Here is an 18,989-nt window from a genome sequence, read left to right as displayed (position 1 = left end):
GACTTCCTCAACCGTTCAAATCTGGTTATCACTGTGCTCACCACCATGGCTCTGCTGATGCTGTCTGCAGAGTCCAGACCTGACTGGAGAGACTCACACATGGCATCTCTCCTAATGTTCAGGAAGCCGTCTCTTTTCCCTCTCTAGGATATGTTCAGCCGCCATGTAGGTACAGTTCCACAAGGTGAACGAGAAGTGACATTGGCCAATTTCAGCACCATACACCCGGCTGAGAACACCATTTTCACCATTGCCTCAAAACGCTCATCGTCTCTGTCAGGCGGTATGGTGGGCTATGCTGCTTGCCTTGACGAAGAAGTTGCTGCTTGGACCACCAAGCTTTCCGGTGTTGGGTGTCTGGATAAGTATTCCGAGTCACTACTTGTTGACAGCCGGACTTGTGTCTGGCGCTTCCCAATTTTTTTTCTCCGTAACCCTCTTTTGCAGGGAAATGTGATCGGTTAATACAGGGTCCTTCTGTGGCTGTTTATCTAAAATATCATTAAGTTGTCCTGTTCAAATGGAGGAGCTGGCCTGCCCCATCCCAAGAAATCCAAGTTTGTTTCTTGGTGTGTATTCTTTTGACTTGGGCCCTACCACAATGCCGTTAAGGCAGATGCAGACTGAGTGCAAGCCTTGGCTCTAGACATTAAGTGAGACAGGACATCCCAAAGTGGGGCCACTGCACTTCAAAAGGGAGCCTTCATTGGGACGTGTCACCCGACAACTAGTTGTTGAACATTGCCTCACACCCTGGGGCTTGGCACGCTCTCTATCATTTGCATGGGTTTGTAGGAGCCCCTTTGTCATTTAACCTCCTTCAGACCACGCTAATGGTGGTACACAATAGGCCAGCCCAGCTATAAACACAGGTGTGAATTGGAGCATCTTTGCCACCCACTCCTGTTTTTCTTTAAATGTAACCACATATATTGTGCAATTGAAAAAATGAAAGCAGTATTGTAGCATTTAAAAAAAAAAAAAAAGAAATATTGACTGAAAAATAACATGCGGCTATAGTCACACTTAAGACTATTTGAATGAAATGTCCTTTTAAGAAGAGTTTCATAATAATTCTTGAGTTTTTACGACCCCGCCTGACATGGACCAGGCCACTTTACTCTTTAGCTTCAGAAAAACAAACTTAAGTCCTGGGCATCTTCTGGGCACATGGGGATCTGTGATAAAAACAGAACTACTGATTTTTTGTTTTTGTTTTCCACATGGTGTGAAATTATAGAAATGTAGTAGCCGGTGAGAACGAAACTGCCTGGACTTGCACTGTCCTCAGAGGCAAACCCTGCCCCACCTCTTGGGCTGGGGACGGCCCCTGCACTCTGCCTTCTGCTCCTGCTCTGCCTCCCTCTGGCATGCTGCACTGACATGTGAGGCAATTCAAAGCCCATCTGCACCCACGGCATGATATTCAAGCATTGCCACTTCATATCAATAGCGACCACAGGCTCATTTACAGGCACCTGGGTCTGGGATGCAGGTCTGCAATTCATTGTAGCCCACTAGTGTCAGACTTGTGACAGCCTCACAGCCAGTCACTGACTCACAAAGCTACATGTGAAAATGCACCTACGTCTTTTTAATTTTGTTCAGGACACCGTTGTTTTTAGTGTCATGTACTAATGACGTTGCTGTGTGTGGATTTTTAAAAGTTTCATGTTTGCCTCTCTGCTGCGTCTGCATCGCTATGTAATGTGTTGGTCGGCATGCGTTATCCGGGGTAGGGTAAAGGTTGCTGTGTGCAAAAGGCTGGGCTGTGTGAGAAATGCGTTAATTTTAAGAGTTCTAGTCCAGGCTTGTGCCTATTTGCACTGCACCCTGTGCACACAAAGGCCATCACTATTTAAGATGACAAGACGCTGCCTGCGATAATAGTCAGCGATAGGGGTGTAACTTCGGCTTCGAGTAAGGTTTGCAGTAAGCATTTGACCGAAGCCAAATACCTACTTTTCGGCTGGAATTCGGCCGAATGCTTACTCGAAACTGAAGTTCGGTACACCCCTACTCTAAACATTAACTGTCTATAGGAAGCATCAGCATGCTCTGCCGGGTCTGGCTTGCCAAATGCCAGCTCTGGCGATGTATCTCTGCCACTTGCAGATTGTACATTTTCATAGCAGTCCTTCATTCCGGAACATTAGGTGTTCCAAACTCGAGTCCCAAGGGCAGTGTACCCTGGTGGGTTGGCTCATGTTCCTCATATATGCAGGACAAGGACTTAAAGAAATCCTTTTTGGTATCGGTTTATAGGTTTTCTTCATTTCTTTTGATGGAATTGAAGAGTTTGACACTAATGGCGTGGATGACTGACGCTTTTGGCGTCACAGCTTCAATGCTATAGGCGTCGATGGAATCCTTGGAGGACTCTACCCCCGACTCGATGTAGTCTTTGACGGACGAGGACTGGTCCTGTGGTCGAGTCGAGACCTTAAAGGTTCTCGAGGGGTCAATGGCTTGTCTCCCAGGCCTGAGGGTGCGCAGGCTTTGGCCTTCGACTTCTCCTGGTCTGCTTTTGACGGCACAACAGGGGCAGGACTCTGTTTTCTCCTTCGAGGGTAACATGGCCGACTTCTCGAAGATCTCGGCATTTTCTTCCTGAATGCCTCCCATTCGGCTGGAGTCGCCGACTTGCTTGGCCATGTTTTTTGCTTTCCAGCGAGGAATCAGAGGATGAGGAAGTAGATCTATGGTGTCTTTTTTCATCTTTCTTGATGAAGAGGAGGAGTGGGGTGAACCGCTTCGGGAGCGAGAACTTTTTTTTTAGACCTCTTCCTCCATGGAGAATCACCTCTCGACTCGTCCGACGAGCGCCTTATCAATGGTGTCATCAAAAGGGGATTTTGTAGGGGGCCTACCCACTGCTAACTTCCCATTAAACTTGTTCAATGCCTTACATGTCCTGGACTGGTATGACCCACAGTCTGACGTCCCATGCTCGACACCAAGGCACCACAGAGAGAACATATGAGGATCTGTAACAGACATATTGCCACCGCAGTAATGACACTTAAACCCGGCCTTCTGGGTCGACAAAGCCGATGACTAGGCCATTTTCACGAATGTCGCAGTTTCTGAGGCAACCGAAGCCTGCCCTAATCTTTGAAGCATAAGCTATCGCTGAAAAACCAAACTGAAGCTTGCGGGCGCTGTGCGTATTATATATACTCGTGATGACGTCGACCTCGACACGGAGGCCCTCGAGGGACATTGAGTTCACTGCATCGATACACAGCGCCCTCTGCCAAAAGAAAATTGCAGAAGCAGCGGACATTGCAATGGAAGATATCTAAAGATGAGGAATACGAGGGAGGACGCAATCCATTCGAAAGGGGGTGCCATGCTACACCCCCCCAACCCATTGACGGAATGGGAGGCCAGAGTTCCCACTCCCTAATTAAAGAAATTGAGCCGGATGGGCTCCAACAGAAAGAAAAATATATATATAAAAAAGGAGGACTTTGGATGAAAACCCCACACTACCCTGCTCTTCCCCACGAAAGAATCACGCGCTCTGAAACACTTGTTTGTGCTCTGAAACACTTGTCTCGCGCTCTGAAACACTTGTGTACCAGCGCGATACAAATAAAATATCGTATCATATCATATCATGAAGAACCGGCGAGGTCAAGGGGGGCATGTGGGGATTAATCAAAGGCCCAACAAACAGAACTGAAGGGCCCACGGGAAAAATGACCTGCAAGGCTTCATAAAAACAACCTTCACACTGAAAATAGGCATATTAAGGCAGGCAGTGGAGGTTTCCGCAAGTAACATAGCGAAGGGCTATGTGAAAAAGGCCCATCTGTCATAACAAAAGGGAAGGTCTAATTGAAAAGCAGCCTACCAACTTTAAACAACAAAGAGGCTAATAAAAACACAGTCCAGGAAGCTCTGGTCCCATGTTCACCCTTCTCCTAGCACCCCCACGGTCCTCTCTACTATTCTGACTCTCTTTCAACTCCCCCTCACTACTAGCCTTACCTTCACAAATACACTCTCATTCACCGCTTCACTCTCCCTCACAAATACCTCATCGTACACACTGCATTCATTGACCAGTGTTCATTATTCCTTGAAGTGAAAATAGGGATAAAGTATTGCGATTTGTGTTTTTGCCAACCAACTTCCGTGATTTATTTCTGTAAAAAGAAGTTTAATTGTGTGCTACAAAGAAGGTGGCATGTGTACTTTTAGCGTGATCTCCATTACCTGTGATACGAATAAATATAAATATATTTTCTGTACACCGGCCTGGTTCTTGGCTCATTGGTGGTACAGGGCGAGGGATCCCAGGGTCATTCGATAACTCTGAAATAAGACTGAGAAAAGAATGGGTTAAACTGTTTGCTGTGTGACACCTTGACTGGGGAGGGAAGGAACTCCCTGTGTTGAGGGTGGTCCCTCAATAAATCGTTACAACTCCCAAGTGCCTATTGTCACAGATGGTCTTCTATTGAAGACTCCGACACTCAGGAAAATTGAACAATTTGGATTTAAATTTTTTAATTGTCAAAAAAACAGCGTACAGTGAGAATGTGCGGATTGTTCAATGTAACAATAGGCAGATTCTTCAATGTAACACACTGGTCTAAAAAGAGTTGAGGGGGGCTTGCTAAGGGGTGTCCTTCTGTCTCGCTTTTCCATACGTAGACCCCTGGATAATATCTAGAGATCGGTAACACAGTCTAAGATCTTTGCTATCTGGATATGATGGCTTAAAAGCAAACACCTTTATCTAAACTCCCTTTGGGATATATCCTGGTCGTCTCTACTCCAAGTTATCCAAATGTTGGTGCAACATAAGGGTTTGTGCCTTATGGCCAATCGGACCCCACTTGGTCTTACCCCTTCCACAGTCTGATGTTCCTCTCCCTACATCACTACCGCTCTCTTATCTCCTCCTGCTCTCCTCCCGCCTTACTTCACCCACAGTCTATCCTCAAACTCCAACACTTCCTTCTCTATCCCTCCTATGCTCCTCAATTTTTCTCCCTCTCGGTTTACCTACACCCAGTGATCTTATTTCCCACTACTCTCCCCTCTCACCACCACAAGTATTCTCACCTCTTACACCACTCTTCCCACCTCTCACTACGCCCCTCCTCACCCCAACTCAGATATATGTCCTGCTCACTCTCCCAATACACTCACTATTTTCACATCACCCCTCAATTCCCCTCGTTCAGCCTTCTCCTATCACCCCACAGCCTTCTCTACTATCCTTACTCTCTTCCAACTGCCCCCTGACCCCTCACTACTAGCCTTACCTTCACACATACGCTTTCATTCACTGCTTCACTCTCCCTCACAAATACCTAATCTTACATACTGCCTGAATAATCAGACTCCAGGTTCCTCTGCACTGTCCTTCCTCTGCCAGGTCTCTTGGTCTACGCCTCCTCTGATCTCACCCGAGCAAACCACACTCTGCTGTTCAATCCTTCTCCTTTCATACTGTGGTTCTGCTGGTCTGTCTCCCCCTCCCGTTGACTACAGGGCTCACTTAATTAAGAACCAGTACATGCCTGTCTTTTTCCAAGGACTGTGTTACACAGGTGAGCGGTTTTAAAAGTCCCTCCAAGTCCCTTTCTCTTTTCCAGAAATGCTTTGGAAACTGTTAATGGAGTGGTAGCAGCCCAGGGCACATGCTGCTTGTTCTCCTTGTGGCTCTCTCAGTTGTTGCCGAGTTTTGTTGCAAATTTGGTTTGGGGAGGGTGTTTGTGTCTCCCCTAGCTCCCTGCAGTTTCTCCTCACTCCCAGTTAGTTTTCTGCTGGCCCCCCCATTCGCATGGGGTTGTCAGCAGTAGACCTACTGAAGCAGTAGAAGAATGCAGGCTCTACATTAGTCAACATCTGAAAGCAAAATGACACAGACTAGCTAGATGAATGTCTGACTTTAACTTCTGATGGAGTTCTGGGCTGAGCTTCAGACTCTTCTCATGATGTTGTCCAACACTAGAAACCATAACGATGTTTTCAGCTGCATGATATTGGGGTCGGGTAGATTTCGCTAGCATACTTTAACCGTATGCCCATGAATGCAGCAAAAAAGAAAGCTTGGGCTATAAATGTTGAATGTAAGGACTAGTCCTCTTTGCTGCCTTCCTAGAAGCCTGTCAAATTGCTTTAATAGATAAATAAATTGCATTAACGGTTGAAGTGTCACCCAACTCCAGTTGGAAAGCACCAAGCTATGTTCCAACTGCAGATCCCCAAACCAGAGCAGAGTCCTATTGGCTATTGATGAGGCATAACTGGTAAAGTATGAAATTAAACCCTCTAATCCATAGCCTTACCAGTCCACTTAATTGTCTTCCCCCGTGCCCCCCACCCCTAGCCCCCCTTCCCCCCAAGATGTTGTGAACCAGGACTAGCGGCAAGCTGCTGCTTTATGTTTTGAGTCATTGTGGATTGCCCTGCATCAGGATGTGGCCACAAATAGATTCCCAAGGCAGACTCTTAATCTCTGGAATCTGGCTTATTCTTGGAAGATTCCTTCGGGGGGAGGGGGTGGCAGCAGGACCAAGAAAAGAGCAGTCAACTGTACTAGCAGGGCTGCAGTCTGCGTAGCTGCACTAATATGTTTCTACTTCAGGTGAGTCCCATCTAGGATACAAGGTTTATCGTGTTTAGCGGTTCACATAAATCTCAACTTTTTTAAGTTGCAGTTAAGGCCCCATTACATCGTAATGCTGGTATACATTCAAAAGACCATTAAAGTAGTTAGACTGGAGACATATTTTGGAGGGCTAAAGCAACAATACAATACACGCACTTCTGAACTGAGCAGCATTTTCACACTAATTGTTAGTTTAAAAATAAACAAAGTTGAGTGGTAAAATATCTTTCACAATATAGGGTGAATAATGTTGCAAGTACATTAATAGAAAGTATTTCTCACATATTACCAATTTTTCTGGCAAGGCAGGTGTGGTCTAATGTGGCAAAATGAAGGGAGTGTATGTCAGGTCTTACAATTAAAAACTAGGAAGTGAGCAAACAGGGGTCTGAAAGGGTTTTAAATTGTGTTACCAATAACATACTCAATTGCCACACCTTCGTTGCAGTGACCAAACTAGATCAGGTTGCGACAATTATGCAATTATAATCTTTGAAAAGGAAAAGACGGACGTTTGCCTAGGGGTGTTATGGAATTGAACACATAATTTATGAATTCCAATAGAACAAAAATATGTAGGTTTATTGCATGCTCTCTGGCACGTGAATGAATGATCACCCGGCATGGAGAGAAGGGCTGCACTGATAGGCAGGCCATTGTGGGCTGGTGTTGTGGGCCAACATCACAGTTTATAGAAGAAAAGTCCCAAATTGTGATTCACTAATGTGGCCCCAATTATTTATTATAAGTGACCTGGATTATTTTCTGACAGCAGGTGCAAAATGGTGCAAGTACCTGGGCATTTAATAGCGCTGCCTGGAAAATGCCTAGTACTTATACACAAGCCAAAACTTCTGTCTTTGATAAAGGTTGTTTGAAACAGGACTTTAGTGAAGAGCATGCATAGTGCTTATAAATGGAATGATGGAAGGCAGACCTGGTTAAGACCTTTGTATTATGCCAGTAGCAGGTTTACTACTCCAATTGAGCAGTGCTTAATTTGTAATAAAATAAGTGCCAGGGCTCAAATATTTTCTTGCATGGCGGTGAGGGGCAGCTCCCAGTCTACTGTTGACACCACCCACTGTTGGACCATACAGTGTCACCCTGTTGCTCCATACAGTGTCAACATATTTGGGGCAAAAACTCCCAATTCACACTGGTTCATTTAGGGTGAAATCAAGCTAACATATTAGTTTTGTGTTTCTATAAATACATCATCATTGACCTTTTGCTCTAATCCTATCGGTATTAAGCGGAGCATGTCATACATCTAACCACAGGAACAAAGCGCAAAAAGCAAGACCGTCTTGCATAGGTTGGCACTCATGACTGGTTCTCCTGTTTGGTATGGGTCTTTTCACTGAATTTGCCCCTGTGTTTGGGCTGTTAGCTGGTGACGATCCTGTTAGCCTACCCTGCTGGTTATTACACCAGAGAATTAGCAGCAATATCATGCAGGCTGAGTGGAGCAGTGTGTGGACATGGCCAACATCGGTGCCCAGGATTGGCACGTTGCATCTCCGTTTTTCATGAAAATTGATAAATAGTCCAGCCCAGCCAACCTGGGTCATCAGGTTCGTGAATAACAATGTGCCAGCCTAGAATGCAGAGACCTTGGCCAGTGCACACTGTTGATTGTCATGTTACTATGACTGACTAACTGACAGTTAAAATAATAAAGTTGCCAAAACACCACAAGATAATCAAGCTGGACTTAAAGATAAGTGCCAGGGCTCAGAAGCAAGTGTCGGGCTGAGCCCTGGCAAGTCCCCCGCACCCAAATCAAGCACTGCAATTAAGTCATTTCCTCTTTGAAGACTGCTTTGAAAAAAAATCACTGGCAGGCACTTCGAGGGCAAAGTTTTATGGTAAGGCTTGAGTAAAGCGAGCTCAAAAAGATCCTGTGAGGAGGCATTCTGGGCAGGAATGGCCAGTGGGATTGGCATGGCCATGGGCAGGCAATGGACTGGCGAATAACCAAACAACACCTAGAAGCTGTGTGCCCCTCCTGATACCATTTCTCCCCATCTGTACTTTAAAACAATAGTTTTGGCTTATAGGTGTCGCAAACTAAAAATAATGCATGCGTTTGCCGATACAAAGTTCTAGAAAGTGTAACCTGTACATTTTACATGCTCTGGTATGGTCTAGTTATATCTGTTTCTAGCAAGGTGGAACAATAAGCTTGTTTTCTTAGTTGATTACTTGGAAAGGCTTTCTCAAACATTCTGCACTCCTCAGGCACTTACAGAATACAGCAACAGTCCTCGTCTCACCATTTAATCTTCACGTTGCCTGCATACTCTTGCATCTTTACAGTACATCCAGTACTGAGCTCCTAAACCACTTTCCCAAATGTTATTTGGGAGCTTAGAAGGTCCCGTAAGTAGCTCTCAGTGCTACAGGGGTTCCGACATACAAACCCATCGGTTCCGATTAAAATTGTGGGTCTGTCTCAGCACAGAAGCATCAATGACTTGCATATTTTCAGGTACTTCACATCCGAGATTGCAATAGGTGCGGATCAAGGTTCCCTGTAAGCTATGCACTTTCCCAGGTTCCCTCTGTGTGCTGCTCAGAAGAGTTTTATCAGCGCACACAGACAATTCACACCATCTCAAGAATGAATAAGGCACAAGCCACGGCAGTTACCTGACCTTTACTTTCTCTCTTACAGAAGTTAAATTATACTAACAAGTCTCGATATTCTATTCTAGCCTAGCCTATTTACTATGCAAATGTGACCTTAAAAACTTTAAAACAGAATATACCCTCAAGAGGGTTTAAAGTGTATATGGAAATCTTGCTCCATGAACAGAAGACGTAACTAAAATATACCTGCACACATAAACCAAATAATCTTCCCTTCCCACCCGTAACTCCTACAATTGGGCTTACCATACTTCTACCGTATGACTAACTTCCAGCCCAGGCCATGTTGAGCCATTACCGGACAACCTTGAATCTGCCTACCTTGGTTCTGCGAGTTGCACCCAAATCAAATTGTTTTATGTTTATTGAAATAGCAATAATGTTCAAGCACCAGAATTTCAGTTACTCTTGGTGCTTTAGCAAAGGCTTGTAACCTGCCAGCTCAAATATCGGAAATTGACCAAGTAGCAGGATACTTGGACATGTAACCTCATCCCATGCTTCCTATTTTTCTTTGAAAGGGTATCCTTGTACATTAAATAATTTAAAAACCTCAGATATTAATTTACCCAAAAAGGATTTTGAGTAGACAAATGTCATGTTCAAATTCTCCTACTTTAATATTGCTAACATTTCCCTATAAGTGAAGAGCAACATTGCAATATCATATACTTGGCCTGCCAGGGATTATGGGTATGGAAATGCCTGGAACTACATGTACATAGAATAAGGGCAATAGATATGCAGACAGTTACAATGCTTTTCACACCCAATGCTCCGGTTCCAAGTTCCCAGATTCACATTGGCATAAGTCCTTAACAAATGCTATGGTAGTTCTCTGCTACACAAACATTGTTTCACTAAGCACTTGTATAATCCTAGCCAACAATATTAGGGGATGCTCAGAACAATCTGATTTGCAATGCAAAGCAATTGTGGGCATGCAAGTTCATGACATTTTCTCAAACTGCCCATAATAACAGTGAGGATTTAAATATCCTTCGCTTGCAAAGTGTTGTGGGTATGCAAATATCCCAGTGAGTGTTTTACTGCTACAATCCCTCACTCTTTACAGAGCCCTGTCAACTAGAATTGCAGGCTAGCACAGGAGCCAAGGAGGGTATGAGTGGGAAGGGCACAGTAGAACACGGTTTGGCATGAGGAACAAGTCAGCAACTTCAAAAAAATCAAGTCTGACATTTCGGCAGTACAGTGAAAGAAATGTGTTTGTTTGCACTCAAGTATAGGAAACTGTATTAACAGTCTAGGACACTGCACCTTCTGTTTCTTTCTATGCCCAGTTGCTGATCACTTTTCAATATAATCATGTGTTCTGTTGTTAGTGCCTATAGAATCCCCATGCATCTTGTTTAAATGAGAACACTGAATTGCAGAAGGGCATCCCTAGTTCAGGAAAAAGGCATCTGCTGTACCTCTGAGCAGGCAAATCTATGTGATTTACCTCAAAGCGGTTGAATTTCAGCTAGGCTGTGGTGAGGAAGGGTGGGCAAAAGTATATGCTGTATTATGTGCCCTGTCATTATACTTCCTATTTCAGGGTCCGTTGAAGGGTTCTGTTAAGTTTTTCCTGCCTACTTGGAATGAAATGACTTTTCAGGGAGTAAAAAAGTAAATGGCTTTGCCAATGGGGACACTTAATTCTTATTACAAGGTGCTCTTTTCCCCTTTAGGTTCCTCTTGAGATTGTGCAGCAGTGTTAATGGAGTTCCTTCCTATGCCACTGCTCTGCTGGTCACGAATTTGAAAAGATCAGTTTAACATTTTTGGGGTAGATGCAGGGGATAGGCTCCTGTGTGTTCAATGTTTCCCATTTTTTTGCTCGTCTTATTTTATGCATCGTATTTTTTGGTGGGCACATTTTCCTGTTCTTATGGAGTAAAAGAAAAAGTTACTTACCCCTGGTAACGTTCTTTCGACTGGATGTTGCTCCCACCTAGTCCTCATTTTATGATATCTTTGTTTCCAGCTTCAGCTGCTTTGGAAATATTTGTTTTCGCTCTCAGCAGAGTGCACTGTGTGTCGAAACGGTTGACTCGCTGCCCCTTGAGGGCTTTCATCTCGGCTGATATCATCGAGTACATATACCACGAGCAGCGCCCGTGGGCTTCAGTTCCGTTTTTTTGCCACCCATATACAGAATTACTGCCCTTGATAAGCGCCTTTCATTTATCAGACCTTAAAAGAGCACAAGGGCTAAACCTTGGGAATTCTACAGTGGGGTAGGTTGAGAGGGCGATGAGGAAATATGGGAGGAACATCCAGTTGAAAGAATGTTACCAGGGTTAAGTAACTTGTTCTTCGAATGGATTGTGTCCTCCCACGTATTCCTCATTTTATGACAGACTCCCAAAGCAGTATAAGGTTCTTTTGGAAGAGGGAGTAAGAATTTTAGAGTTAATGTTTGTCAAGAATGGAGCATAGAACGGCCTTTCCAAATCTTCCCTCATTGTTAGAGATGTCTAGAAGAAGAGGAAGAAGAAGGTGATCTGTGCCATATCTTCGATTTTTTTGAGGACGATGAGAAGCATCTGCTGCTAGAGTGGGATCATTTTTTTGACCTTTTCTTATTTCCAATGAGGAGAGGAATCTTTCGACTCGTGGGATGACCCAAATTTCAAAGGAGTGGACAGGGATTTGGGACAGTCCTGCCCACTGATAGTTTAGGCTTTATGCTCTTAAGGCCTTACCTGTCATCGACTGACAGGATCGACAGTCATCGGTTACATGTTCGAAGCCCAGGCACCAGATGCATATTTTATGCGGGTCCGTGAAGGACATTTTGGCGTTGCATTTTAGGCACTTTTTGAAGCCCGTCTTCGGAGTATTCAGAGCTGAAGACGAGGCCATTTTCGAAATGTTTTCAAAGAAAACTGTAGTGTGCTGTAATTCCAGAAGCAATCGCATTCGCAGAAAAACTGAACTGAAGCCAACAGGCGCTGTGAGTGGTACATGTACTCGATGATGACGTCACCTGAGATGGAAGCCCTCGAGGGACATCGAGTCGACCGTCTCGACGGACAGCGCCCTCTGCCGAGAGAGACATTTTTTCTGAAGCAGCTGAAGCTGTTAACAAAGTTATCATAAATTGAGGAATACGTGGGAGGACACGATTCATTCAAAATGTGTGATCAGTATGTCTCTTAGCTCTAAGGCTGGTATTGTGCAACCTTGGTCACTGCTCTATTGACAGGACAATGTAAGGGAACCAGTGGCACAGGAATTCTGATAATCATACTCTGCGGTTATGTTATTCTGATGTAATCTTAATCCCTACACACATTCTGAGAGGCATGTCCTGCTGGCCCCTGAATTACCTCATTTAAGTGGCACATTAAGTCTTTTTAGTTGCCATTATTCCATCTGGCAAATGTGGCTGCAAAAAATTCAGACATGATCCATCAGTTATGATGAGCGATGTTTGTTTTTTGTAATAAAAATGAATGCTTTTTTGCAATGGCATAAAACACATTCTGCTTCGTCTCTGATCAGTGTTAACAAATGAATATTCACAAATAAACCTATTGTTTAGACTGAGCATACAGTGCTTTATTGTGCATACACATCTGTCTATGTATAGTGTACTTTTGCTTGGTACTATGGCATATCTTGAAGTTGTGGAGTGGTCGATGGTCTCTCTTTTTAATCACATATAAAGTATTAGTTTTTTTTAGTCTATTTCTTTGGAAAAGGTGCTTTAAGATGCACCTTTTGCATAATTGGGGAAGGGGATATTCCCTTCCAGAATCTCTTCAGAGATGATAGCACACTAACTACACATGCTCACAGAGTGGCTTATCTCATTAGTCAGTTGCCTGCATGAAGAATAATGTGCGCATGAAAGCCAACCATTTCTGCATTTGGAGAAAAATAATTAGAGGGAATATTGGCGGATACACCGTATATAATGGCCTGCTAAAGGTCCAATTTTACAAACCAACAAGGCTGGCTGCCACTTGTTCACATGCATCGAAGATGCAAGGGTGCGCACATGCAATGTGTCCAGACTACTGCAGGGCCACATATCTTAAGGCATGACTGGCTGACAAAGCTTCACATTCACGTTAGAATCAAAAACTGCTACAGGTCAATCAAATGCCCAGGGGGAGGATAGCGCCATGAAATCCTCAAAAGGCATACATGGGTGTGCAGCATTTGAGGAAAACCTAAGCAGGAGTCTGATCTTTTTTCACCCTCCATGCGCTTGCATTGGCATAAGATATATTTTAAGCAGGGAAACTTGTTTTAACAAAGTTGTGCAAAATATTCATATAAATAAATAAAAAAAAGGTGAATCAACATTTTAGGCTGATAAATAGTAGGTATGCCTACAAAAAGTGAGATTTTATCAGTATGCAGACACCTACCTCTTCATCTTTCACATTTACGTCGATGGCCTTTGAGCGGATGGCATGCGTTACACGGTCTATGCTGTTCTCGCGGCAGTAATCAAATATGTTTTTATCTTCCTCCCTAAAAATGAAAAAACAGCTCATTTAGGACAAGAGAAGTCAAACATCAAATATTTACTGATCTCAATGCAGAGTACGATAGGCAAAACCAACAGTGCAGCTGTTGAGGCAGCGTGCACGAGGAACAGGCAGAGAACCAACACTTGCAAAGATGTGGACTCAAGGTACAAACCACGCAGCATTCGTGCGGACCATCTCTGAAAAGGCTGTAATCTGCTTCTGGAGATGTGGTATTCAGAAGACAGCGTAGCACTCCACTGCTAGATACTGACACTACTTCATATGAGGAATCCCCTCCAATGCACAAAGGGTCAACATATCCTCCTTAATTCTGCTTGGTTCAACAGTCTGCGTGTGCCCAGTCTTGTTCTACCCATGTCCATGTCTTGCGGTTTTTAAGATTAAACATTTCATGTGGTATAAGAGCACTTTGGCTAGTCTGGAAGTTGGTGTACTGGGTCCCCCCCAGGAGTCAAAACTTAGTTTTGTGGAGAAAAACAGGAGTATGGTCAAAGGTAAGGGGAACGAGGGTGCAGTTTCCCAATTATTGGACATCATTTCTGTGCTCCCGCACTAGCACAGGACTCTAGGTGCCACCTTGTACACTGCCCTTTGCAGCTTTTGAAAATATGTTGCCCGACACTCTTGGGAGTATTACATGGGTATGAATCATTTGATTTCAAAACACTGAAATAGTTACTAGCGGAGAAAACTAACAAGACTTAGAAAAACATGTTAAATAGCCCAATAAATTAGCCCTCTAGTTCGCTGATGAGGCAACCATCATTGCTGTTGCCTCAGATAGGGACACGACTCATATTTCAACATAGTACACTTCATAGTGCTATTATAAAATGTTAGTTGGACTCACTTTGCACTTGTCTACCTGTCCTTCCTGCTTTCAATTTTCTCTTTCTTTCTTTTCTGTCGTCTTTTCCTTCCTACCTATCCTTGTTCTTTCCATATCTCATTCTTATTCAATCGATCCATTGTCTGCCTTCATTTCCCTTTCCTTTCTTTCATTTAATTATTTCCTTCATGGCATCTTTCATAGTTTCCCTTTGCCTCCTTCATTCTTTCTTTTATCCGTTCCTTTCATGTTCCTTTCTTCAATCTTCAATTCTTTCCTTCTTTCAATGGTTTCTTTCTTTCTGTCTGTCCCCTAACCTTCCTTCGTTCTTTCTATGCTTCGGGTTCATCCCATCTACCAATTATATTAGGTCTTTCCTGCCTACAATCTACCATTACCTTTCTTTCCTTTTTATCTCATTTTAATTGCATATATAATGTTGTTCTTTTTCACTCATTCCCTCTATAACAGGGGTCTGCAACCTTTGGCTCTGCAGTTGTTTCCGACTTCAATTGCCATGATATCTGGCTAATCACTATGCTGGTTAGGGGTGGTGGGATTTGTAGCCCAAAACAACTAGAAGCAAAAGGTTACAGAACTCTGATCGATAGCTTTCCCTTTGTTTTTTCTCCCTTTTCTGTATATCTTAGTGTTTCTCTTTCCTTCCTTTTCTCTTGATTTATTGTCTTCTAGCAAACGATAAATACTACCTCCCCAACACCTGACGATCTTCCAGTTGTAGTCATGAGGGCAAGCTATCTGGTGGATGACACATAAGAAAATCTGGTTTACAAAAATGAAAGCCAACCTTTCTTCCTGTCCCTAGATATTGGGGTAGGAATGTTTGGATCTATGCGTTTATTGCGACGGCCGAAAATGCCGACTTTTTTTGTAACCCTTTACACCACATATATATGCGAGGGGAGACCCCACGCAGCCCCCCCTTACATATTAATATTATACTCTAAACCCCCCCACATATATATGTGGTGTAAGGGGGATTAAACAAAAAAGTCGGGATTTTCGGCAGTCGCAATTCCCAGGTCGACATTTATGTACGATTCAGAATGTTTAATGTTGCATCAAATCACCAACATCGTAGTCTCAGAGTAGGCTTGTCTGAACGCGATACTGTGGCTCTGCCCAGGAAAACCAGCCCAACGTCTAACAAAGAATAGGGGAAAGATAAGAGGATAGCAAACAGAGTTGTTGCCACAGACTGTAAGATGGAGCGATGCCGATCATAGCCCTCGTGTATCAACACTCCCTACAACTCGTTACAAAGTATGCACACTCTTCCAACTTGGATTAAGACAGAGCTGGAAGCATTAGGTCTGATGGAAGCCTAATAGATAACACAATAGTTCACATAGTAACAAATCACTTTCCAGTTAGTTATTCTGCCTCTTTTCATCAAGCCTCAGAGGAAGGACATACACTCTGTTTGTGGTGGGGTAAGTTCTGCACTATACCAGAACCTACTATCAGCCTTTCTCTACCGAAATCAAGCTAGCAAACTCCACCAAAGTTAGTTTGGATAACACTCCCTCAAATTCACCTGTGTGTGTTGCTTTGGCTACATATATAGATACTTACAGTAATTTAATACCAAAGCACTTCAAGGTCTCCCTTTTATCACCATTGAAGGCGCTCAAAAAGACCAATGAAACAATCTCCACCAGGATCACAAGATGAGGCAAAACATAACATGATAAACTACATATTGATTCATACATAATGAGCGAAAGCAAAAGGGAGAGCTAACTAATAAAGATGGACTAATAACTACAAGGAAATGGTGTTAGTGTGAATAATGGGCTCCCTTCAGAAAATTTCCAGCCCTTATGTTATTCCATGGTAGAGGTGCGCAAAGATGTTGCTGCTACTCAAGGAAAAGGCTTATACGTTATTGCTGTGATCATGCCATTTAGTTACAGGAAGTAAGGTTGGTCTTCCTTGGAGAAGAAGAACAAGAAAGGGAGAAAAACAAAAAAAGAATGAATTGAAAGAAATGAGGGGAAAAAAATCAAGAAAAAAATGTGAAAGTAAAATAGAGGATTTTCATGAAAGAAAAGATTTACATGAAAGAAAAACGATTAACATGAAAGTAAAAAGGATTCACATTAAAGATTAAATGAAAGACAGAATGAAAGAACACAGCAAAATGAAAGAGAGAAAGGGACAAAAGAAGGAACTGTGGAATGAAAAGGAAAGAAACAAAGGAAAGAAGGATAGACAAAGAAAGGAAGAAAGAAAACACGACAAAATAATGAGAAATAATAGGAAAAGGGAAGACGGAAAGCCGTTCAAAATACATTTGAAAATTAAAATACATGGATAAGATGCAAATTATTAAAACTCAGAATTGTATGATTGCACTACACAGTAGAAAATTGATTTCTATATTTAAGTCCATTACTGATATTTTGTAACAGCAACCATTGTACTATCAAAGGAAGTGGGAAAGATGGCTGCCCTCAGAAGCCAACTGCATAGCTAATTTTTAGGCCATTTAACTTTTCTAAAAGTCTGTTCGTGATCTTAGAGGTACCACTAGTAATTACTTCAATGTTTTAAAATAAAAGGATTCATGACAGTGCCCCTTTAACCACACAATCCATCTTCATATAAGCTGCATTAATTATACTATACGGGCATGCGCCCCTGCATCTTGCAGGCAGTTCCATAATCTGGACAGCAACTCCACTTCTTATTTTCTTGATCAATAAATGAAAGATTAAGAGAGTGGGGAGATAACTTTAGAAGTGCTCATCTTCAGTGGATTTGTATGGCGACATTCGGTATCAGATGCCATTGGCTTCCCTAGGCCCCGACTCGGAATGCGACAGGCTCTCCCATGTGGGGTGTATGATAACAGATTCCTTGAGGACTAATGGAGGGGTGGTGCATATAGCAAATTGCTAATGTTTGACGAATTACAGGAAGACAAGTACTAAAAAGAGAATGGGGGAAATGCCTAAGGGGTACTCCCTCCCTCAATTCAAACCAAAATACTACAAACCCCTTGGTATAGCACAGGACCGTAAATTTCTGCACAACATACTGTCTATACTGTAATGCCGGCCTTGGATCTACCCGTTAGGAATTACTGTCAGTCACTGTGTCCTACTCCTCTTCGCCTCCACATTTGTTTCTTTAAGGTGAGGTTCGTTATACAAGAGCCCCAAGAGCTGTTGTGGAAACACTAAAAATCATTCTAAAACCGCAAAGCTTTGTGCACTTTGGCGCCACTGTAATGTGCGTCTGTGGAGACAAAAGTTTTAATCCATTCTGTTCTGCAGTAAAACACCATCTTGAAACTAACAAGGGAACACAAGGAGAAGTTAGACTGTACTGTAAGAAAAAGACCAATCCTTCATAGAAAATGCATGTGCCATTGAACCTCGCTGGGGGCAATGAGGCTCTAGGTTCGGAAACTACAATAGCCTGAAGGGAGAAATTGGTTAGAACTTACAGCGTCAAGTTCGAAAAGTACCATTCTGAGACCTCTGCAGCAAAAAGTGTGTTTGCGTATTTTTTTTTTTTTTAGGGGAGCAATACGATTTAGCTGCTTGGCACAGAAAAGTTGTTAGACCCCGCCCCAGAATTCTAACCAAGGTTATTAAACATACACTTTTTATGTGCTTTTTTATTCACCGAGATTCACTGAACGATATAATATATCCATTACTGGCACCAGAACACTTTTTGTCATTGCGGAATGGTATTGAATAGAGGTAGTTGCTTATAGAGGGTTTTATTGTATTTATGTGCTGCTTGCCACCATTTATCCGTATGTATTTCTATGTAAATTGTTTGTGCTAAAAGCTAGTAAAAACGAGTCTTAGTATACATCCATTTCAATTTCACATATATTTCACGTTACACAAATGGAGCGGAGTTGTGCACATCAAATCCAGCTTCATTCCTACCTTTACAAGTAACTATTCTTGACTGCTGCTGACCGGAACACACCGTAGCAGCAATTTTTAAACAGCCTCAAATGGGACACTGCCTGCTTGTTTATGCTCTCCATGATGGCAACTTGAAAAACATTTACCTGCAAGGCACGACTGACAGCAGGAGGCTCCCAGAAGAGAGAAAAGAGAAGACACGTGTTTTCCAAATAAACACTCACATAAAATAGCTGAATGTGAATGCATGTGTGGACATCAGTAACCGAACAATGAGATGCCCTTCTCATAATCCATGTAGGTAAAGCATGCATTTGCCATTCCACAGCGGCTCCCTTTGTCATTTATCATAGTGGGAATCCTTCAGCGCCTGCCGCTTAGAGTTTACTGGTGGCGGCAGGACGGCTTTACCACCAGCACAGTTCATGTAAGAGAAGGCCCTGAAG

The 18,989-nt window shown here is 43.0% G+C and overlaps 1 protein-coding gene across 1 annotated transcript in view; it reads right to left on the bottom strand.

Moving 5' to 3' along the window:
- Positions 1-18,989, bottom strand: part of ACBD6 (acyl-CoA binding domain containing 6) — a 1,145,790-nt gene that overhangs the window by 593,348 nt on the left and 533,453 nt on the right. The window contains exon 5 of the mRNA XM_069641451.1: positions 13,675-13,780. Within this exon, the coding sequence (XP_069497552.1) occupies positions 13,675-13,780 (106 nt within the window). The remainder of the gene's footprint in view (positions 1-13,674; positions 13,781-18,989) is intronic.

This window comes from Ambystoma mexicanum, chromosome 1q (genome assembly GCF_040938575.1).
Source record: "Ambystoma mexicanum isolate Mex_15411 chromosome 1q, UKY_AmexF1_1, whole genome shotgun sequence".
Classification (NCBI taxonomy): Eukaryota; Metazoa; Chordata; class Amphibia; order Caudata; family Ambystomatidae; genus Ambystoma; species Ambystoma mexicanum.
Note: the sequence above shows the minus strand (reverse complement) of the source record. Positions and strands in the feature narration are given on the sequence as shown.